General features: G+C 40.3%; 1 protein-coding gene across 2 annotated transcripts in view; it reads left to right on the top strand.

Annotated features, from left to right (window-relative positions):
• Positions 1-760: 760 nt before the first annotated feature.
• AGPS (alkylglycerone phosphate synthase) overlaps positions 761-23,480 on the top strand; it is a 49,529-nt gene continuing 26,809 nt past the window's right edge. Inside the window, exons 1-6 of one of the 2 annotated variants that reach the window (XM_085066359.1) lie at positions 761-999; positions 12,904-12,993; positions 16,678-16,768; positions 20,994-21,114; positions 21,196-21,270; positions 22,974-23,045. In XM_085066359.1, coding sequence (XP_084922485.1) covers positions 806-999; positions 12,904-12,993; positions 16,678-16,768; positions 20,994-21,114; positions 21,196-21,270; positions 22,974-23,045 — 643 coding nt within the window. In that variant the 5' untranslated portion in view covers positions 761-805. The remainder of the gene's footprint in view (positions 1,000-12,903; positions 12,994-16,677; positions 16,769-20,993; positions 21,115-21,195; positions 21,271-22,973; positions 23,046-23,480) is intronic. The other variant, XM_085066358.1, reaches the window with a different exon arrangement.

The following is a 23,480-nucleotide window of genomic DNA, read 5'->3' as shown; positions in this document are numbered from 1 at the left end:
TGGCATCAAATCTAAAAAAATCAAATCTAAAATCCCAGTTCCTCTCCCTCTTCAAAGTGATGCCAGGAGATCAATCCCAGATGTTACCACAGGGCTCAAATACGGTCAGGATGGACAGTTTTTGCAAGGATTGTCCCAGTGATGGCTATCCCAGATACAGAAGGGGTACAGCTCAGCATCACCAGGCCTTGTGTCCCCATCAACAGCGATGATACAATCTGTAACTCCTGCCGGATTATCTGCCACCTCACCGACCTATTTCTTAACTAACCCGCCTATGCTATTGCCATTAATTAGCATTTCATCACTAACTTAGGCAATCCTCATCTCTGAAGGACACCTTTGTCCTCTCACAAGTTTGTTCAGCGATCCAGAGGGGCCGTAATTACAGCCCCAGATGCGAGAGACCTTTAACAAACGCCTTTTCTCTCTCTCCGTCTCTCCGGTTTGCCCACCGAGCCCTGCCCTGCCGAGGCGGGAGGCTCCGGCACCCCGCGCACACCCGGTGGGGCCGGGCGAGCGGCGGAACAGCAGGGAACGGCGGCGAGCGGGGAACGGCGGCGAGCAGGGGAACACCGGCGAGCAGGGGAACGGCGGCGAGCAGGGGACCAGCGGCGAGCAGGGGAACGGCGGCGAGCAGGGGAGCGGCAGAGAGCAGGGGAACGGCGGCGAGCAGTGGAGCGGCGGCGAGCAGGGGAGCGGCAGAGAGCGGCCGCGGGCTGCGGGGGGCGGGCAGAGCGCCGGGCGGTGCCTTCCGCCCGCGCGCCCTCTCACCCGGCGGCGGTCGCGGCACAACACGGAAGCGATGGCGGCCGCGGCCGGCGAGGCAGCGGGAGGCGGCGGCGGCTCCCCGTCCTCCGCCCGGCGGCGGCTGCGCATCATCTCCGGGCACCTGCGGGGCTCGCCGCGGGCCCCGGGGCGGGGAGCGCTCTCTCCGAGCCCCTGCAAGGCGCAGGGCGGCTCCGCCGGGCCGGCCTCCGGCTCCATCCCGAAGAAGCGGTGGGTGCGGGCGGGGGTCCCGGAGCCGGGCCGGGCGGTGCCCGCAGCGTGGGGCCGTGGGTGCGGGCCGGGGCCGGGGCTGCCCGCGCTGCCCACGGCGCTCTGCTCCGGCCGGGGCCGGGCGCGGGCCGGCGGGGCCCGGGGAGGCCCGTGAGGGCTGTGCGCGGGGAGCGGGGCTCGGCGGGGCGGGAAGGAGCGGCGGGACGGGCGTGAGGCACATCCCAGTGCTGGAGCGACTCACCGCTGTAGGGACTGCAGGAAACCGAGGGAGGGTGGTGTTCAGCCTCTTACCTGTTTCTGTAGCCAGTGGGATGGTGTTAAAATGGAAAGTCGTTCATGGTCACCTTAACACATCATCAATGTGACGGAGAAGTTTTGTTTGTGTAAAATACTTAGAGGCTGCTCTGATGAGGAGTGCAGCACGTGTGAAGAGCCAGGTGTCTGGGGGAGAGTGTTTGGGCTGAGTCCTCCCTCCCCTGTGCACAGAAACCTTCAGCTGATGTGAATGCTGGCAAAGTGTGTTCATTCGTTAGGATCTAACAAAACTTTCTTAGAAATGAATAATTTTAGAGATATGAACCAAACAGTCAAATTCTCTAGTTTAATGTTGTTTCACTGGCTCCTGGAATTTTTTTTCTACTAGATTTTTTTTAAATCCCATTATTATAATACCTTTATGTAGTTTCATGTAACTTATTATCACAAGACCCCCTTTCTGCTGGCGTGGACTTGTATTAGTTTTGTGACTTTCTTTTATTGTTCCCCCTTTTTCAGATTTTCTATATGTATATTGGCTTGCTTTCTTACAAGAGCGTTTTAAGGCTTAGGTTGTAGACAACCTCCTGCTGTCTCTGGAGCTGTGGACAGGGACTAGGATGTTAGTGCGTGGGGGCAGTCCAGAGGCAGAGTGGGTAAGCAGTGAATAGAAGAGCTGTTCCTCCTTTGAGGAAAATCCATTCAGCCCGTGCTTTGCTCTCAACCTTTTCAAAAAGAGAGCAAGGAACAGCCCAGATTCTTCTATCAGCAATATGTGGCCCGTGGTCACAAGCTGAACTTGCCTGCTTTGGGAGGATTGGCATGTCATGCTCGTGCAGACAAATGTGAACAACTTTGAAAACTTCTAGTTCTCACTGAGGGGAATTTGATGCTCGTGTAGATGTGTCAAGCAGTGCTGCTCACTGGGGCAAATGGGTCGTTCTGAAGTTGTTGCCTTCTGTATTGAGTTTTTCTTTGATTTGAATTTAGGAAGAAATCACTGTTTCTGAAAAGATACTAGTTCAGCTAGTTTGCAGGGATTTATTTTAAATGGATTGTTGTGTAATTTCTACAGCCAGTTCCTGCATCCATGAAGAGCAGGAGAAACAAACTTTTGTGAAGATGCACGTGACCTGAAAGGTAGCTTCTTCCTCCATGGAAACACAGGCTTAGGGAACTTAACACCTGTCCTTCTCCAAGTTATTGGTGTTGCTTTCCCCAGTACGATTTTCTATGGGATCATAATGGATTACTATTTTTACTCTAAATAACTTGATCTGGACTCAGAATAAAAATTTGCAGTGGGGATGTAAGGGAGCTGCTGGAAAGCTTGTTCTGCACCATCGGTACAGCTTTGTTGCTGAACTTAGAGCCCATCTTTTTTGTATGTGTAGAAGCAAAAAGGGAGCTTTCTCTCTCTCTTCAGGTTCTGTCTGAACATCTGAGATATGGTTGAAACATGCTTAAGATGTTGCATGTGAAAATTATGATACTTCAGTATAGTTAGGATATAATTAGGAAATTAGGATATTGGTTGAGCTTGTGTTTGAGGACAATACCCAGGTTTTGGAGTGATGGAGGAGAAAGACAGTTCTGTTGCCTACACTGATTTGGAGGGGGCAAGTGATGAATGCCTGAGTCTTGTTCTGGTCACTCCCAGCTAATCTGGAGCTGATTTTTATTTATGAGACCAAGAAGGTTGATGGGAAAATCTAGTAAAAATAACTGGCCTAGAGATAGTGAATGCCTTTTATCAGCAGTATTAGGACAATCCAAACCTGGATGTTGTTTTCTTGTAGTCTGTTGAATACTGATTCAGCTCTTCTGCCTCTGTTGAGCTGTTACTTTAATTTTTCCTGACAAAGCTGTAGCCAAAAGTACCTTAAGCAAATTTTTGTTCTTTACACCTGTTGCATCTTTCCTGTAGTGTTTGAAATAGTGGCAAAACTGTAGACATTACTTTAGCAGATTTAGGTGCACTCTCCTCATGTTGCATTTCTTCTGCAAAGTAGATGGCTTTCTTTGATGAAAAAAACCCTTCGTAGTACTTCAGGTCTGAGATCACAGAAATTTTTTTCTGGCTGCTTTTCTAAAAGTCAGCGGCCTCTAGAAACATGGCTTTCTTGTTAATAGTTCAAAGACGAAACTGTTAAAGATCTTATCCAGACATTATTTCTCACCAGTGAGGGGAGGATGGACAGTGTGTGGTATTGACTGAAAGTCTGTGGGTCTCATCCAACTGCCCTTGTTTCTAAATAAAAATGTCTCTGAAGACAGAACAATGCATTTGCATATTGATGTGCTTAAGGATTGTAGTGCACTTTCTGCTTTTTCAAATTATGGTTATTGAGATATTGAAGAAAATTCCTCAAAAGACAAGCAACTATCTACTTGTCTGAGTATCCTCTTGAGGGAAATCTTAGGTACTGTAAGAGTAGAGAGATGTTATTTCTTAGTGGCATTCCTAGCTTGAATGTAATATTTTAATTGCGTGTTGCAGTGAAAGATGGGAATCATAGTTACACAATGTGTGTTGGAGCCTTAACAGGATGATAGGCATGCTGAAAAACTTGGTAAAAAAATTGAGCTGGAAAATAACTCTTCCTTGAAATTGCTTTTCCTGTTCTTTTATGTTTTGCTACTAACTTTTGTGGACTGGTTATTAGTAAGCTCACTTTGCTGGTGAGGCTTGAGTTAAAAACTTACTTTATCTTCAGAATAGCTGTATGTACGTGAAGTGTTCAGCTTGTACTGCTTTGGAAGCAGTCAGGTGCTACAACTTTCTAGAGGAGAGTTTTACCAGAGTAACTGCTAGGTGTGCTAGAAAGGAAGAGTGTCTCAGAGATGGAGCATGCACTGATGTTGATCTCATCAAAGTGGTTTGTATTATAACTTATTCAAATAAAACTTTTTAAAAATGTGGTCTTTGCTAAAAGGGATAATTAATTTAGTTTAACTAAATGTTGACTCAGTAGCTTGTAAACTTAAAATTTATTCTGTCCCAGAGCAAAAGAAAGCAGGACAGGATCTCCTGATTATCCTATCTGTGGAGAAGCTGCTTTGCTAGGGGATGAAGAGAGGCTTGTGAATGTCTTTTAATTATTATGGGCATATTGTTATACAGGGTAAACTGAGTGTGTAGCCAGCTGACTGCCTGTGTGGAGTTCACAGGCAGCTTGTTCAGGGTAATGTGGTAATGTTTCCATACCTTCATATAGATGCTTGCAACTCTTGCTGTGGTTGCTGCTAATGATTATGACTTTTTTATGCAGCAACATGAATTAACTCCTAAAGAATTGTTGCTACTTGAATATAATGTGTCTTCAGAGAGGCCTTGTATCTTACCCCCAATACTCAGAGCAATCTTTATAATAAAGACTTAATCCTTTAGAGAAGAGTGTTTAAGCAACATGTGGTGCTTAGCTGTATCCTGGTGTAGCTGACTTCTGAGCTTAAGGTGGTGAAAACTTAGGGTGAAGAAGGAAAGGGCTGGTGCCACTACACCAGTGTTAAGAAATCAGAAGAGTAAGAGCCTGTTGCATTGGAGAAGGTGTGGCAGTTCACAGGAGGTTCTGTGATTGCATCAAAGCAATTAATTGTTGGTCAAAGTTAATACTTGAAATAGAGGAACACATTGAGAAGATTCTCTCATGGAAACATTAACATGATAAAAAAGTGCCATAATCTGATGGTTCAAGTGACTTCATCTGCAACAGCAATTCCTAACGTGTAGCTCCAAGTAGTTGCATGTCAGGAAGATGAAATATAGGAAACGTATAAAGGAAACCTATGAACATAGGAAACCTATACTTAAAAGAATTTAAGTAATACAATAAGTAATGCAATATTGCATAGATCATTTGATACAAAGTAAGCCAAACTGGATATATTCCTTAGCTAAATTTTATTAGAAAAAAACCCTAGATAAAAGTGTGAAGTGTTTAATATGTGAAGCTCAATATGGATTATTATATGAAAGCAAGTAGCAGTTTATGGCAAAAACTGAAAGATATTGTAGATCAGCTGCTTGATATCTACTGGGATCTGAACTGTTATGTACAAGAAAATGAATGTGTTTATTTAAACTTGATGTGTTTATTTAAACTGAATACAATTAGAATAATCTGATAATGCAATAGACTAAAGTAATTACTTGGACTAGAAGCTTCTTTGAGCTGAAGTAAGGTAAGGAGATCAGTAGTGTAACAGATTGCAAGTCAACTAGACTTTCCTGAAGTGTTACTGTACCTCTTTGTAGAAAATAAACCATGTAGAGTATTAAAAATCAATTGCAGGTTGAATGTGATGGACAAGCATAATAACACTGTGGTGTGGTTATAGCCAAACCTGGGCTGTTTTTTGCATGTCTTCAGGGTTAATGGTGTAGGCCAGAAAGTTTCCTTGAGCAATTATCTCATGTATTTGCTAGAGAGTATGCTAAAAGATTCTGTATGGAATGGGTAAAATGGTTTGTCCAGGAGCTGAACCTACTTTGCTTGCGCAGATAAACAGCAGACCATTGATTCCTTCATTAAGTTATTTCTTTTAAGATAGCGAAGCAGGTTTCCTGATTTTGCAAGCTTTCAGAAAATACTTCCCAAAAATACTGATCTCTTTGTGCTGTTTCATTTACTGCCTGGAAATAGCTGTGTGTGCATTTTGTAGTAGAGCAGTCTCTTCAAAGATAAAAGTGAAACTGGTGTCAGCTGAAGTAGTAGGTGGAATAGAGAGCTTCTAGTAAAGTATTCTGTTGCATAAGAATCATCATTTGGCCAAGTGTACACTGAGAAGAATGATTATAATATCTTGGCTTTCCTCGATCTTTAATTCACCTTAATTGACTTATTTACCATGGAAGAGCACTAGAGAAACAGTAATTTCCTCATTCCTTCGGGCTTTGTTTATTACAATGTGATGAAATTAAGAGTAATGAAATAGTCAAGGCTAAGGATGTCTGTAAGGAAAGTGAACACTTGTTTCATCAGAATAGTTTAAAGAAAAGCACTTAGCTTTTGGGTATCTAAACCCTTGACATCTTATGCCTAAAATCTGGTTGTCTGCATTTGCTGCTTATTGTAGATTTAAACTGTAAATACAAGCCCAGGTTTGTGTTGTCATAGCAGATATTCAGCAAACAGAATAGCAACAGAATCGGTGGATGTGTAGCTTCAGGGGCTTAGCTGAAAGTGTAAGTTTAGGTTATAGAACATGTTATTTGACTTCACAAATGACACAACCTGAATGTGGCTAAGGTTATAAAACATGTTATTTGACTTCAGACTTGAGAACAATTATATTAGGTTTGCTTCAGGGAAGATCTTCCAAGAGGGAAAAAGTGTAAGAATGACAATCACTGCAGATAACTCTCTGCCTGCAGCATGGCATTCCACTACAGATAAGTGATGCTTTCACAAAGGGGTTCCTGAAGCAGTTCCTTGGGCTACATGTTCTTTCTTTATTTCCGGCACCTGATACTAATTTACTGCTGGCTTCAGAAGCACTCTGTAGTGTTGCTTACTCGGTTGAGAAGTGTGACTGTATAATCTGTACGGAGAGACTGCTCCAGGGTAGAGGGAGAGTGATCTTCTGGTACCACCTGTGAAAAGGGTTCTGAATTTCCAGCTGGTGAGCTGGATTGGTAACCCAAAGTCCAGCTGAGGTAGGCTCTGAGGAGTTGTTCTTTGGGTAATGTCTTCTTGTAACACCTTACCACCACAATACTGCCTCAGTATTACTGCACCCATGCACTGAGTTTTGCAGGAACTCTACAACTTGCAAGACTCTTGCATTAGGCAAATACTGGTGCTTAAGCATGTGTGGTAGCCCTTAAAACTGCCTCTTAAAACTAATTTCCAAGAATCTGCTGGTTCTTCCATTGTGCAGCAGAAGTGCCTGCGAGTATTTAATGCTGAGCATCCATTGGTGATTGAACTGAAAATGTCAGTGGTTATTGTGAGGAAACTGATGGCAGCATCTTGGCTTTGCTCCACTTGAGTCATGTTTATCCAGCTGGGTTGAACTGCATATTCATCTTGCTTCTCCAGAGAAACCTTGGGTATATGTGGGAGACCCTGTGCTTATCCTTCAGCTTCCTAGGAGAGAGAAGAAAACTTTTTCATCCGGTCACTGTGCTGGTCATTAAAGCCTGAGATTTGAATAGTGCTGGCAGGTACAGTTTTGTTGAAATAGTGTAGTCCAAAGGCCTCTGCCTGCCCAGCTGAGTGACTGGATGCTTCAGGAGCTCTAGTTCAGCTGGTGGGCCAGGGGCCACCCTCCTGCCCCCCTGACTGTAAAATTCTTACTCATTGAGTCAAACTGGTATTTCAGTGTTGGGCATTGTCATGAAAGTGGGATATTTAAATTCACTTAAACTAGTCACACTGTCTTAATTGTCACTGCTTCCATGGTAACTTGTTTTCTTTCAGGTTTTCTTCTTCAGGCAATATAATTTCATGTGTGTAATGTATAAACATTATACACATTGAAAACCTTAAGCAAGATTTGACTTATACTAGTTCATACATTTCAGTAGTGCATTTCTATCTTTTAAGTCAGAAGGCGAGAAAGAACTGGTCGTTTTCTACTATTTCTGGCTAAAATATTCCATGTTTCTGTCAAAAACGAGATAGCTAATGAGCTTGATATTTTGTTGAAGCCAATATACTGAATAGAAAAGGTTGTCTTTAAATAAGACACTTTGGGTAGAATACTGAAAAACATTTAGTTTAAAGTGAGAATAATATCAAATGTTGGTGAGAATCTTGGCTATATATGTGTTGCTGTTGAGCAGCTAGCAGAGTAATGAATGCATCGGTTCTCAGTGGCAAGAAGGAATGACCTTTATTGTTTTGATTTCATCACATTTATAGAGTTCTCAAAAGTCACCCAGATTGGTCAGTCAGAAGCCTTTCCCCAGGCCTGATTGGCCAGGCCTGCACTGCCCAAGTTCTGGGACACTGTTCCAAAACATCCAAACTTTATCTTTATTTACAAAACACAAGAAAACCTCTCATGGGAAAAACTGTGCTAGCCACATATATGTTCTTGGAAAGGAGTCTAGGAAGCAAAACAGAAGAGTATGTAAATTATATCTTGCTACACATACAACATGCATAGCATGAACATGTCACTCTACTAAAGTCAAATTGAGCAGCTTTCTTTTTTCAGGCTGTGACGTGGAACTTCCTAACATATTTTGATGTATTCAGATATTATACTGGGTATTGAGGGGGTTTTTTTAGTTACTTTTAACATTTAGCAACCAAAGTCTTGAATTTTTGAAGAATGAGAATAGAAGCTGTTACTGCAAGGGTGGTTTTGTTTCAGATGGTACAAAATATTGATGTGTTAGTAGATACATAATTTGTAGAAGTTTAGGTATGATGGTGGGACATATTTGTTTCAGATCAACAGGTAGCTGAAGTCCTTTGGTCTCAGAGACAGCATTGGATATATTGGGTGCTTGTATATGGAGAAAGCTTTTAATGGGTGCTTAAGTCTGTAGATGGTCAGCAGTTCTTTCTGCCCTTTATATTCATCTGGCATATGAGTTTAACTCTGAGATACTGGGAATGAAAGACTTGGGAAATGTAGAAGGCTACATTGATTGCTCAGTCACAGCTCAGATCATTCTTGAGAGCCAAAGTATACATGGTACATGATGCTAATCTGGCAGGCAGCTCCAATTGCTGCACCAGGGCATTAGAGGGCAGTGGGAGTGCTGTGGTGGCCTGAGGTGTGAAAAGTGCTTTCTGTGGAATGGTGACTGTGTAAGTAATGCTGTACAAGGGCAGTATGAAAATACCAAGGGAGGAATGCTGTGACAGTGCTTAAAAGACTTAGTTCCTTGCTTGCCTTCTGTTTCTTATGCTGTCAAATAACAGTTTTAATTTCCACTTGTGAGCTGGAAAGACAAGGAAATGCAGAGCCAGTGTGTGTTACAGTGTATTTCCCTTACTTGAAGGGGCTGAGGTAGTGAGACAGACCTAGGGAAGAGCATGGCACACTGCCTTGGCTGCATCAGGCAGAACTGCTTGCACCTCTGCTGAATGATATGTCAACTAATATGTAACACTTCTCCAAAAAGTTCAGTCTTGAATTATATGAATAGGACATTGATATTGCCTCTGTAGTCGTGGAGGCTTGGAGATCTGGGGATGTCTCCTGCTTTCCTCTCTGCTGAGGGTAATTCTCATGAGTCCTGAGGATCACCTGCTCTTGCTTATGAAGAACGTACTTTCAAACAGTACGCAAGAAAATCTGAACAGCTCGATCTTCCTGCAGGCTGTGTCATTAACAAATCTGAGCAGACTGATCAACCTTTCTTTTAAAATCTGGCCTTTTTAGGCTTCACGTTTTTAGGGAGCCATATGCAGTATTTCCTCTGACTCGTTCTTAACATGTAGACATGAAGTGCTAGAAACTGCGGTACATAAATCAAACCACAGTTCTTAAACTGGCAGTACTCTGGTATGGTGGAACAAAAGAAAGAATAAATGTAAGATGACTCATTCCAAAAACAGCCCTTCCTGTCTCCAAATAAAAACCTCAGACTTGCTCAGTATAGTTTGGAATGTAAAAGTTAAGTTCTTAAGTTTCTTGTTCTGGTGTTTACCTGCCACAAGATACAATACTGCCCATTGTGTGTGGTGGTGTGAAATCTCCTGACTTTGTGTTATGAAGTAGCCAAGATGTTTGAGTCAGCTATTCTTCTACAAGCATGCAAACTGTTATTTTAAAGAGTAAAACTTCATATACTTAATTTTATTCAGGAATAGTTCAACCAGAAAATAAACTCTTAAGAGTTAAAACCCTTACACTCTGTTCTGTATTTTAGAGCCTGATGAAAGTGCCAGGCAGTTTAACACCAACCTTGGCAATTAGGCCTTTAGAACAGGCAAGCGAATGGGAATGCGATCAGTGTAGCAGAAAAACCTTGTATCTGGGTCTGTCTTTGGTCCCTTAATTAACAGTAGCTCCCCATGATTTTGTGGGAAATATCTGTCAGTACTGATAACAGGGCTAATGGTAGTTTCAAACCTGGCCATTATCAGTTTATCTCATGTCACCAGTTTCTTTAGGGCCTGGCCTTTTGTGTCTTGCTCTGATTGTCTCCAGCTTTACAACTATTTTCTCTAGCCTGTTTCATGCATCATACTTGGCATATTTATTTTGGCACTGGCTTGCGAGAGGACTTCCCTCTCTAACTTAAGAGGGGAAGCTGTTTGAGCCTTTCTCAATTTTGCTTAGTAATATCCTGTTCTGACTTAACAGGATTCAACAAACTACAGAGGTCAGTTATATAGAAATACTGCATTTAGTCAGCAGAGGGAGAAATCCTGCCTTGAGGAGGAGTGCAGCGATGGGGATTTGCATGGAGTATTTAGTTTAAAAAAATCACTTGAGTCGATCAATTCTGTGTTACCTTGTTCTCAGCTGGGAGCAGCTCCACTGTGTATGATATACTTTCTTTGTGGAACTTCCTATAAATGTGTGCAGCATTTATAACTATGCATGTATAGAAGTAAGGGTAAAAGTGAGCAAGTCTGCATAACATGCTTTAGGAACCCTTTTTGATAATCTGTCACAACAGCACAAGGCATTCCTATGCTGTGGAACACAAATGGATCCTTATCCTTTCCTGTGTGAACTCTACATGTGTAAAGATCATAGAGAGGAGGCAGCCAAAGGAGTTTCTCTGTCTGGACAGCTCTCTGCTCAGTTTAATTTTGGCTGAAATTTTAGAATTGATTCCTCAGTATGGAAGAACAGCATAGATTGGCTATTTCACAAAACTGTATAGAGCCATTTCAGTACTCAGTAACTGATAAAGTTTGCTTTAAGTGCCAGATCTGTGAAAGGCTAGTTGAAATGTCTGAATCAAGCAGTTGTAGTGAAATACATGACCATGGCTTTTTTCCATTTGATTAATTAAAACCTTGCATACAGGCAATTTGGAGAAAATGGATTTTGTTTACGCCAAGTCTGTTGAATTACAATACTGATAGTATGTCAGCAGCCTGTGTTAATATTATCTTTATAATGAAAATCTTTGGTAATCAGTCATCACATAGTTATCTTGTATGTAATGCTGAAGCTGAAAGTGACTGAGGTAGTGCTTTCTCTGAATCACAAGGTCTTTCTGAAATGGTCACCCCGATCATCTTACTTTGAGGCAATCAAAGAGTAGGAGCTACATTCATTGTCTATAGGGCAGGGAGGTAAATGATCTTTTGACAAACTTCTTTGAAATGCATTTCTTTTAACTAAAGTTCAGTTTCTAGGTTAGTAATTTCATTTGTAATGTAAATAAATGGCAGTCTTTTAAAGCAAAGCTAGATTAATGTGTAATTACAATTTGTGTATTTCTTAAGTCTTGAATATGCTTCACTGATACAGTTCTGACGACTTTCTCATAGTTAAGAGATCCTCTGATACAGTTAGGCTTAAGATTTTTTCAATTTTCTTCTGTATTTTGGCAGTTGTGAATTTAGTTTTTATATATGTATAGTTTTATGCTATTACATTCTGGTTGTATTTGATATGCTACTCCTGCACTTTTTGGGGTTTTGTTGTTTATGACTTTCAGTCCGAATGCATCTCAAAGTGCCTCATCAACTGAATGTTAAGAATGCCGTGGGATTGCAGTAGTGATGACAAGCAACTGAAATCATTATTCTCTGTCAAGAAAATAAATCTAAACACTAAATGTCTGTCTTATTCTGAAAATATTTACGTGTTACCTATTTGTATGTTGGTGTTTATGTATAGGCTGAAAACCCAGCATCTTTCACATATTACTCTTGCCAATTGGAAAATATCACCAGTGATCTACTCCTCTCTCTCTCCATGTAGTAAAAATAAACAAACAAACAAATCCCTTCAGTCCCAACAACCCCATGTATTGCTACAGGCTGGGGGCAGAGTGCCTGGAAAGTGGCCCAGCAGAAAAGGACTGGCTGGAGTGAGCCAGTGCATGCCCAGGTGGCCAAGAAGGCCAGTGGCATCCTGGCCTGGGTCAGGAATGGTGTGGCCAGTCGAACTGAGGCTGTGATTGTCCCCGTGTACTCGGTGCTGGTGAGGACACACCTTGAATCCTGTGTTCACTTCTGGGCCCCTCACAACAAGAAAGATGTGGAGGTGCTGGAGCATGTCCTGCTGCACCTGGAGAGGTTCAGGTTGGACGCCAGGGAGAATTTCTTCACTGAAAGGGCTGTCAGACATTGGAATGGGCTGCCCAGGGAGGTGGTAGAGTCACCATCCCTGAAAGTGTCCAGGAAAAGACTGGATGTGGCACCTCAGCACAATCTGTGGTTTAGTTGCATGGTGGTGTTTGGTGAAAGGTTGGCCATAATAGTCTTGGAGCTCTTTTGCAACCTTAATGATTCTATGGTTCGATACTGTGTGCAATGAGTTAAGCTGGTGGTTGTTTTTGTAGAGCATCTGGTCTTTCAAGTCATAGATGCAATCTGAAGGAGTAATGGTTGTGGTTTCAGAATTTCTTTTGGCTCCAAGCTATGCACTTTTGGTATGTACTTGATTCCTTGAATTGCTGTCTGGTAAGACTTTTTTCGAAAACCATATAATGGAAAATTATTTTGGATCTGCAATATGTCAATATTGTCACTTACATAGTTTTCTCCCTTTAAGGCAAGAACTTTTGAAGTGGAATGGATGGGGATATAATGACTCCAAATTCATCTTCAATAAGAAGGGTCAAGCAGAATTCACCGGAAAAAGGTAAGTTGAAAATCTGTGTAACTGAAGTATCTTACTTAGTTTCTTTGAAAAGAGTTTAGAGGCTGCACAGTACTGTTAATTCAAAGAAGGCAAAGAAGTTGCTTCATTTAATGGAATAGGTTATTCTGCATTTAACAGGTTTATTGAAGTCTATACACGGGAGTTGGACATAGTAAAATAAATAGACTCTGTGGCTTATGGAAATGTTTATTAAAAATGTTATAAAGACAAATTAATGTGCGTCTTCTCTGTAACTTGATATGCTCTGTGCATTAGTGAAATCCTGCTGAGAATCTGCACCATGTTCTAAAGCTTTAGATAACATGCAGCACATCAGGGCAGTTTTGAGAATCTCTTGAGCATCAACTAGTTGCTTTATTAAGCTTCCATTTTGTTTTGGGTTTCTTAACCGCTGTGCATTGAGCTACTTCATCCTCTGAACTTAAAAACTGCTCTTCAATTGTATGTTCTGTAGTGACACCACTTCTGATTTATTGCACTCTAACCCTTTATACAGCAAGCTTGTTTTTCTGAGAAATATATTTTCTGAGAAATTACATTAAAAGGAAGTTTACTTGGAGTATCTCCTAATTTTGTTCCAGTGGAATTCAAACCTGTCACTTGCCATCTTACTGGTTTGGGTTTTTTTTTCTTCCTGAATGGAAAATAATCATGCAGTCTGTTCTCTGGTTTAAAAAATACACTTTCTATGAGAGTTAAAAACAAAAAAATTGAGAAGAGAAATAAAATTCTGTCCTTCATAAAATTTCCTTCCTGGTCTTTGAGTCTGTAAACTAGTAGGAATTAGCTTGAGTCAAAGCTGCAAAAATGTAACAAGGATGTTGAGCATTTCAGTTGTTAATTTCTTGATTTTCAGGCCCAAATTAAAATGCAAAGCCTTGGATAAGCCAGTTCACTGTATAATATTTAGAGAGATGATGAACAGAAAATCAAAGCACTATAGAAGATAAAAGATAAAAGGGCAGAATTTTTTTTTTCAGGAGGAAGCATCAAGGCTGTTTGATTGCTGGGTGACTGATATGTACTAGTTGCTGTTCTAGAACAAGAGAATGGTGGTTTTTTCCCCCCCATCCACATTCTCTCTGTCTCTGAGAGATAACATAAGAAATGCCTTGTTGGGCCTGATCAGTATAGTTTCTGTGGAATAGTTTGCCACAGTGGCAAAAGGGAGAGTGTTTGAAGTGAAAACAGGAGAATAAGCATCAAAGGTGGTGTAGATGCCTCACCTTTCACTATCCATTTACAGGTCTGTTGTCCATAAATTTGTCTAATAACTGGAAGTCTGCTCATACTGTCTTCCTATGCAGCATCCAGTGGCAGCAAGTTTGAAGTTGTGGTTGTGTAAAGTACTTGTGTTTTGAAACAAGTATCCCTTACTCTTCTGCAGGACTAGGTGAATGATAGTTCTTCAGGCTATCTACTGTGATTTATAAGACTCAGTCATTTCCTCTCTTGCATTTTCTCTCCATGCTTCCGGAATCCTGGGTCCCTCAGTCTCTGCTTATAAGGCCCTTTGGTCTTTACAGTTATTCTCTGCACCCTCTCTAACTCCACTAGATCTGTCTGAAGACAGGGACAAAACCTGTGTGCAGCACTCAGGGTGTGCATACAGCAGTGTTCTACAGAACAGCAGAAAGAGATGAACTGTGTTCTTTCTTACACCTGCCCAGTTGATGCATAGCACTGGGGGCTGCTGTTGTATGGGGTCAGTGACGATGCCATGATACTGACTTCCACTGTGATTCTGCAAAATATGCAAGTAATGCTTTTTTTTTTTTTTTAAGCTTTTGCAGTTATCTTAACTGCCATCTTGTTTTTTGTCTGCTTAGGTTTTTTTTAAGGTCCTGAGTTGCTATAAGTGTGCTCAGTAAACCCTGCCCTTTGCTTCTTAACTTATCCTTCAGCCTGTAGAAGAACCTTTACTTCAGTGCTGTAGCAGTGTGTTTTCTTAAATAATTTTTGGTGTGAACACCTGTGGAAATAAAAAGGAGTGGTGGGATTTCATGTTCTTTGTATCCCCTTTATTCACTTACTGTTTTTACACCCTGATAGAACTCCAAGGATTAGTGAAACAGGATTCCCCTTTATGAAAGTCATGTTGACTTTCCCTACAGACCATGTGGCAAATGGACCTTTTATTATAGACTCTGGCATCTCCCCAGGGATAGATGATATTTGCTTGTCTGAGCAATTAAAGCTGTTTTCTGGAGTGTGTCTGTGGCAGGCAGTTTTTGGGGGGCTTCTTGCACCATCACTGTGTATGTACAAAGCTTGCTTCCTGAGCAATCATGCATTGCACTCCGTGCCATAAACTTGCTGTCTTCTTCTATGCTGTGACTTCTGTCTGTCTTGATTTAAAAGATTTGGGGTTTCTGATAGCTTTAGTTTGTCCTTGGAGTAAGTGATTAGGGCTACCCTCACACACCAGCTATGGTGATAGTTTGGCAGTACTAAGAACTAGGTCTGGAGAAGAAAACACACCAAGCTGATCTGGGTCCTTGCCTTTATTTGCAAACTCTTGATGCAAATGCATTAAACTTCCATTGCTTATTGTGCTTTCCTCTTAATAGAATTCACATAATTCTTGTGTGGGTATGATGAAACTATAACAGCTGTCACAGGAGGAATGACTGAGCACCGTCTTCCATGCTGAAGAGTCTAGCTTGAGTTGAGATAAAGTTGTAGCCTTTTACCTCTAGGAGTAGAGTAGGGGATTTGTCAGTAGAAGAGCTGGGGGTAGTTGAGATGAGGAAACAGGAGTTGATCTTTCTGTGTACCAGGTGACTCAGTTGTAGAAGTGGTTGCACCAGCTGTGAAGGACAGGGTCATAATTGGATTTACAGGGACTGAATGATCTTGGAGGGAAGACCCAAGTAGGCCTAATGCAATGACCCAGTTGAAAACTATGGTAAGGATTCTCAGCTGCTGAAAGCTCTTAATACCAAAGGAAAATCTTATTTCTCCTCTCTTCTGGGAATACTTTTGCACAAATAAACATGCTGAAGGTGTGTATATGTATACAGTTAATAGCAGTACTTTCTAGCTGCTTTCCGTGTGTTCCCAGCCTTATGTGTTTTCACATGTGATGCACATGGTCAAAACCATCTCCTCTGTCCCTTGTCTGTAAGTCTGCTTTTGTCACATGGCTAAGCTCTTGCCAAAGAGTTTGTGCTGGAAATAATTTTACAGTGCTTGGTGGATTCTGATGCATTTTGACGATGAAGGGAGAATCTCTATAACTGTTTTTGTTCTCTTGAAAGCATAAGGTGTACTGAAATGGGTTTGTGTGTCTGAGACTGCTGTTTACATTGCAGTGTGTCCTCTGTCTGTAACTGGTGTGTAAACTGAGGTGCTTCCTTTTACACTACTGCAAGGGAGAGACCTTCCTTAAGAGTGGTGGGGTGGGATAACTGAAAAGCCTTTCACCCAAAGAAAAGTGATACCATGCTGACAAATTATTTGATTCTGTGTGAAGTACAGAAGAATTAAATACAATTAAATATACAGTTGAATGAAAAGTAAATGTGCAGAAGCTTTGCAGGCTTGTAGGTAAAGCGTTTGATTTTAAAACTTCTGTTTGTGTTTCAATACATACAATTGAAAGAAGTATCTGACATACATTCTTTTAATTTAAAATGACCCTATGTAATATTGACTTTTCAGGTACAGATTAGGTGGTATGGTATTACCAACTTTTAAGGAATGGATAGAAAAAACCTTTGGAGCAAGTCTGGAGCACAAAACTACCTCTAGAGTAAGTAAATAGCTGAACCAGTTCCTTTGAAGATTAGTCTTGGTGATAATCAAGACCACACTGTTAAAGATGATTCAGCTGTTGTACATAATTGATTAAATATAGTGTATTAATACCTCCAAGTTTTTGAAAGAAGATTATTTTATGTTAAACTACTATGCGAAACCTTACATGTCTTAGCATGACTTGTGGTTTCTGGATAACTGGTAGTACATTTATTGGAATGAAAGTTTCCAACACAGGAAGTTTTTTGTCCTGTCTGTAGCTTGCATTGCAAGATGGTAGAAACTTAGCCTAGTGGGAATTGTTTACACAACACCGATGTTATTCGTGATAACAAAGACAGAAAATACAGGGAAGTTAAACTGTGATGTGTTTTCAGTGTATTGGAAGATGTCAAAGTTCTTATTTGACAGTAATTTTTATTTACATGTCTGGGTGCTGAAAACTGACTAACAGAATTCTCAAGATTGAACTGAATGTTTTCAGAAAAATAATGCATTTGGAATGTTCTGGGTTTTCTAAGTCATACATACTTTGCTTTTTAGAAAGAGTAACTTATGTTGGAGTCAGGAGACCTGCCTCTCTTACTACAATTTCTTTGAAACTTCAGGTTCCTGACTAGATAGCTGTTAAAGCAGTGTTGGAAGCAGGCTGTGCTTGTATTGTGACTGTGGCAACCCTGCTTTGGGTAATGGTTGTACCTATCTCTTAAGTGAGTTCAAGACTGCATTTTCTTTGAAGCAGGTAATCTCATAGGGCCTGAAAACTTGAATGTTTCTTCAGTCTTCTATTCATCAAGATACTTTCATCTGCTGTGACTTAGAGGATCTCCATCTGCCAAAATATTTTGAAAAATTCATCTGGATGTGTTTTTGTTGACCAGGGCTGGTCTGAACTGGCAGCTGCTTTAACTTACTGTAAACAGAGGTCTTGAGAACTGTTGTTCCCTTTTTACGTGTAGAGAAAGAATAGAGAAAAGTAGAATTGGAGGACAAGTAGAGTTTTTTTAAATTATACCCCAATTCCCCAGTACATCTTGCAGACCAGTTCCTCAGGGTATCTGCCAGCAAGGTTGGCTGTTTTTCTGTTATGTTGTGCCCCTCTGGTTTTGATGGTCTTGTGAGCTGAAGCAGGCTGACCACCTTGGTATGGGATAAGACTCTTTGGAGTCTGCAATATGTACCTGAACCTCTCGTAGCTAGTCTCTAGTACTGCTGCAGGTCCCTCATTTTCATGGGTGTCATAACTCCTAAGGTATATTTCACGTTGTCATGCTATGCTGCGTTTTCAACTTCTGCTATTGCCTAAGCATGAACAAACTCAGATATAGGAACAGCAGTAGGGAAGGGATCTCTTGGTTCATTTCTCTTTCTATCCCATCTCTTCCTGACTCCGTCACATAAGATTGGAGAGTTCCCTGTTGCATGTGACTTCTGTGTTTTAATTAACAACAGTAAATGTACCTGCTTCTGTCATGTTCAAGACCTGTTGATGCTGTTTCTTTTTTCAGACCAGACAACATAGACAGCAGTTTACACTTAGTTCACATAGGCTTCCTGTCTAAATTTTCATGGTGCAAATCTTAAATTATTTCAGTCCCATGAGAATAAATCAAGGTATATTTTTGTTTGTCACTGTGCATAAGATTTTTACAGATAAATATTAACTGTTAAATCTTGAAGATTAAAACTAAAGGATTAAAAAACTTGTGGAAGAGTTATAAAAGTCAGGATACTTAAAACCATCTGCAAAGAATTGTTATAGCTTTAAGTAGTTCATGTTATAGAGAACTAAGATCTTCAAGCACTTAGTGTTCGACTTGATATGAATTAGTTCTCTCTATGGAAATCCATGAAGAAATAAAAGCTTAAAATATAAAATGTAAACACAGCTAGCAAGGGCTTTTCTTAAAGCAAGTGGTTTAAAGATCCTTATTTGGTAACTATTTGTTTGTTTCTCATGTTTCCCAAGTTGCTTTTGAGTTCTTTGGGCTACCAAACAGCACTGTGGGAATGTGTGTTAATAGCAGAATGGTAAGAGTAGCAGTCCAAGACCAGACTTTGTGCTTACTGTGACTGCCTCCTGAAATCATGGTGTCTCAGTAGTGGAGTGTCTCTCACCTAACAACACTTAATTTCAGCTTCTGTGTCTGTAGGTGACAAGGTGCATATATTGGAAGGAAAAGGCTTTTTTTTAGCATTATCCTTAAAGCAAATTAGGATGGCACATAGCCTCTTCCAGAAGTCAAATCACTGTTAAAACTACAGTTTCATTATGTCAAATGTTTCATATGAAAACTCCAACCCAAACTCAATTTCAACCTTTGAATTATGTCAGCTATCAGTAATGAACATCTCATGCACCTATTTCTTTCTGAATTATTCCTGTCAGTACTCTTTAATTTCTCCATAATCTTACATAGTTTTTTTGTAGGGTGGACACTCCATCACAGTGATACAACTTTCCTGATAAGTTTAAATCAGCTCTCACAACTTTGAGACTCTTCAGAATAGAATGCTGCTGTTGTGGCAGATGGGAGACTATTAATCTCCAATTTCCTTACTGTTAGCTTGTTAACTATTACTATCTACTAAGATTTTGTCTTAAGACATGTATTGGCAAAAGTATCAGCTATTTTGGAGGGTATGTAGAGCAAAGATAGGCAAAACTCTCTTCTTGGAAAGAAAACTTAAATGTGTGAATATACTTTTTGTAGAAGACAAACTTCAGAAGATGAAAGACGTGAATTCCATTTTATTATTCTATTTTCGTATTTGTCAAGAAATATAGATAAGGCTTGTCAAAGAGATGTCTGAAGTTTCTTTGACTAGGTGGAAGATTACTGCAAAATACTTCTTGATGGTAGGGCTGTAAATGAGCTCTTTCTGGCATCACTAGGCAGCCTGTAGTCTTTCCTGAGTGCTTTATAGCAAAAGTGCAAGCGCATTATTCTCTTTGGGTTGGTATCAGTTAATTTCCCAGCAAGGCTTTCATGGCAGAAGTGTGAGTGCATTGCACTCTTTTAACTGATTTTTGTGCAATCCCTGTTTTTTTAAAGTGTATTTAAAATAAAAGATATGGTGGTAAAAAAAAACTTTCAGTTCTGTTCTCAGATTTGAGGGACTTATTTAACAGGAAATAAGATTCTTGACCAACATTTTCATTTGAAATAGGACTTGAAGTCAAGAAGTTAGATTTTTGTCATCAGACAAGCTTTTTATCTAATTCAAAGACTCTTTAATTAGAAGCCATTTGTGAAAGAAAATATTCCTTTAGGGAGATTTGCTCAATTTGTAAGGAGGAAAAAAAGGTGTGGTCTTTTTGAAATCTTCAAAGCACATAAAAGTCTTACTTCAAAATATTTTTTTAAAACTGAATCTTGTAAAGAATTCTCTGAGTGTGTACAAGAACTACATTTTTATGTGCGCAATAATCTGGAGCTCAGAAAAGATTTAAGTGGTTAGGTCTGCACTTTGAGAAGCTGTAAGAGCACTAGACAAGACATCTTTTAGAAGGACATGGAAGAATGGGCTGTTAGAAAATCTTAAGCAGGGCTTTTTTCTCTGGACTTACAGAATCTTGATTCAAGGTCTGTTGGTAAGTCCAAATGTCCTGTTTATCTTCTTTGAAAGAAAAACACCCTACCAAGGTGTTGATCAGGACTTCCGATGGAGGCTTTCTGGAAACATCTGCATGTTTGTGACTCAGCATGGATTTTATGGAGTCTGTCTTATAGGTGAGGACCACTTAAAGCGTGCCAGTTATGTTATATCAGTCAAACTTAGTTTTGCCTAGCATTGGACTTCTGATTAGGATTTGGTCCAATTTGGATTTAAGTCTGAGTACATTATAGGAGGATGGGAAGTGGGTTAGTGAAAACAGAGCTGTAAGTAGAAGAATTTGCAGTGTGTGGTGGTTTTAGTATGTGTTTCAGTACCCTGTGAAGTCTTCAAAAACAGATATTTTGCTCAGTGTGCATTCATAAGCTAGTGTATTTCTCCAGAGTTATCAGGAGAAAGAAAGGTAAGAATGTGCTACTGAAATAAAACTTATGTGCAGGGTAGGACAAGCTGGATTGGTGGTTGAAGATGGGAAGGAGAACTGATGTCTTTCTGATCTGGAATAGTTGTGTTTGGATATCAGTCAGTGTTAGCTTTTCTGTTGTACAGAAATGCTGTAAGAGTGAACCTATCTTTAATGAATTTATTTTCTTGCATTGTAGGCATCCTTAAATGTTAACGATGTACCTCCATCCATTGTAAATGAAGAATTTCTTCAGGATCTTAGAGCCACTAAAATCTCATATTCCCAGGATGCAGAAGATAGGGTATTCAGAGCTCATGGTAAGAGATCTTCATTTGTGTAACTGTGCTGCTTTCGATGCTTCTTTGTTTGAACTTGTTAACTTATTGTTTGTGTTTCAGGTCACTGCCTACATGAGATATTTGTACTCAGGGAAGGAATGTTTAAGCGAATTCCTGATATAGTTGTATGGCCTGGTAAGCTTTGTCTTCTTCTCCCTTCTGAGCTGGGAGCCCATTGGTTACTAAACTCCTGTGCTTTCTAGTCAGCGGAAAGCTGTTTCTTGGTTCACTGACGTCACTTATATTTACAAAAACTGAAGGAGTTTTCTCATGAATGGTAAATATGTTCACTGACGTCACTTATATTTACAAAAACTGAAGGAGTTTTCTCATGAATGGTAATCATGATTGTTTAGTATCTGGACTGCAGGTTGTGCCTGTGAAATCGCGTCATTTTGTGGAGAAGCCAAATTTATTAAATATAGCTGAAGTTTCTGTTGACAGATGGATTCATCACTTAAGTAACTTCAGTGTAATGTGAACATGTAAGCTCAGCAAGAGCCGTTGTCAAAAATGGCAGTCTCCATTTTGGGTTCTAAAGGTGTACATGATGGTGGAAGGGTAGTGAAATGTTTGTATTGAAGAACTTTCTTTTTTGACATGCTGTACTTAAGTAAAAAAAGTATAGCACCTGTAACTCCTATCAGAACACTTTACGAAGGATCAATGACTTGATGAAAGACCAGTGCAGTCTGAGCATAGGCTAGGCCTGCTTTAGAGTAATAACTAATGCCATTGCAGAAAACATGCTTGCTTCTGTCTAGTGAAAGAATACAAATACTTTTTTTTTCACTTGAGTCATGTGTCTCTGGTCACTAGGAGCTAATTCATGTGCCATTCTTCAGTAGTGAACCAAAAGGTCATTAGATCTAAATAAATGTCAATTTCTGTTCAGCTGTGTGATTCCAACTCTTTCGTTACGTTTTATAGGTTTGATAGCTACACTGCGTTAAAAACCCTGAAATTCCTTATAGGAACTTAGTCCTACTCAATTTTGCCTCCTTTATTTAGTGGGAAATAATCACATATGGGAAGCATGAAAAGAGGCACTGTAAGATGAAATTCAGTACTTGAGGACAGGTACTTGATAGCACAGGTGACTGTGAACAGTGCTTGCCACAACTTCTATTTTGTGTAGCTCCAAAAGCAGCTGAAACAAAATGATTGGCTACCTTCATTTAAAAGAGCTCTGTATGACAAGAGCAAAGTAGCCAGAGTTTGAAAACCATTTATTTAGTCCTGCTTCTTGTTTGCTGTTTGTACAAACTCATGTATGCAATGTATTTGATCTCTGGTTTGATCCTTCTACTTGGCTGTCCTTCTACTTCTGCCTCCTTCTTTAAACAGGTAGAGAGTATATTCTGAAAAACTAGATTTCATCAGCATCTCTGCTTCTGAAACTGAATGTCAGCCAGGAAGAAAAAGATGTGCTGCTCATCTTTCAGAAGAGTCTATTTCTCACATGAAATAAATTGGACAGCCTGTTTTCAATAAGAGCTGTAGATTGATCTGTTCACCAAGATACTTAGATGAACTGTTAGCTTTGGTAGCCCATCTTGCCCTGAGAATTTGCAGATCTCAATCCATGAGTAGAGCAAGAGACTAAGACTGTGGTTAGTTCTTCAAATGTAGATTTGTTGGAGGTCTAAACTTTACTCTGTAACTGATACTTCTGAGCTCAGCTCTTATTTAGTGCCTAACTTTGAAATGTCTTCCTTGCTGGTGTCAGAAAAGGAGCTGCTGCTTATTCAGACTGCAGTGTTTAGTAATAAGCAAATAAGCACAAGTAACAGTACTAAGCACAAATCCTGTTTTTTAACTGTTTGTACTTTTTTTAGTTTGCCATGAAGATGTAGTTAAAATTGTGGAATTAGCCTGCAAACACAATCTCTGCATAATACCATTTGGTGGTAAGTGAAATTACGAAATCTCGTATCTGTTTAAGGATATTAGTGAAAATGTATTCTACTTCAATTTATATATGTGTTCTTCATTACTTGTGTGCTGTTCCCACAACATGTATAAATTAGGTTTTTTCGTTGTAGCTCATGTTGAAGCTCATGGTTTCAGAGAGGATTGTGGTCAAACAGTACTGCAAAATTATTCTAATCTCCTTGTAGACATTGTTCAGTAGAGACTCCTGTGGCAAGGGGTTTTCAGGAAGTGTTCCAGGTACAGGTAAAGGCCTGTACAATCTGTCTCGTTCTCAGCCTAAAGAATTCCTAAAGGACTTCAGGTTTTTCATTGTGGATGGCTTTTCCTCTAAGCCTGCTGAGCTGGAGTCGTGAGCTACCTTGTTTTGACATAGAGCTCAGGAAACATAGGGTGTTGGCTTCCACGAGCTC

Source organism: Lichenostomus cassidix, chromosome 7, assembly GCF_008360975.1.
Source record: "Lichenostomus cassidix isolate B80296 chromosome 7, HeHo_3.0, whole genome shotgun sequence".
NCBI classification, from domain to species: domain Eukaryota; kingdom Metazoa; phylum Chordata; class Aves; order Passeriformes; family Meliphagidae; genus Lichenostomus; species Lichenostomus cassidix.
This window is presented reverse-complemented; position numbering and strand designations above follow the sequence as displayed.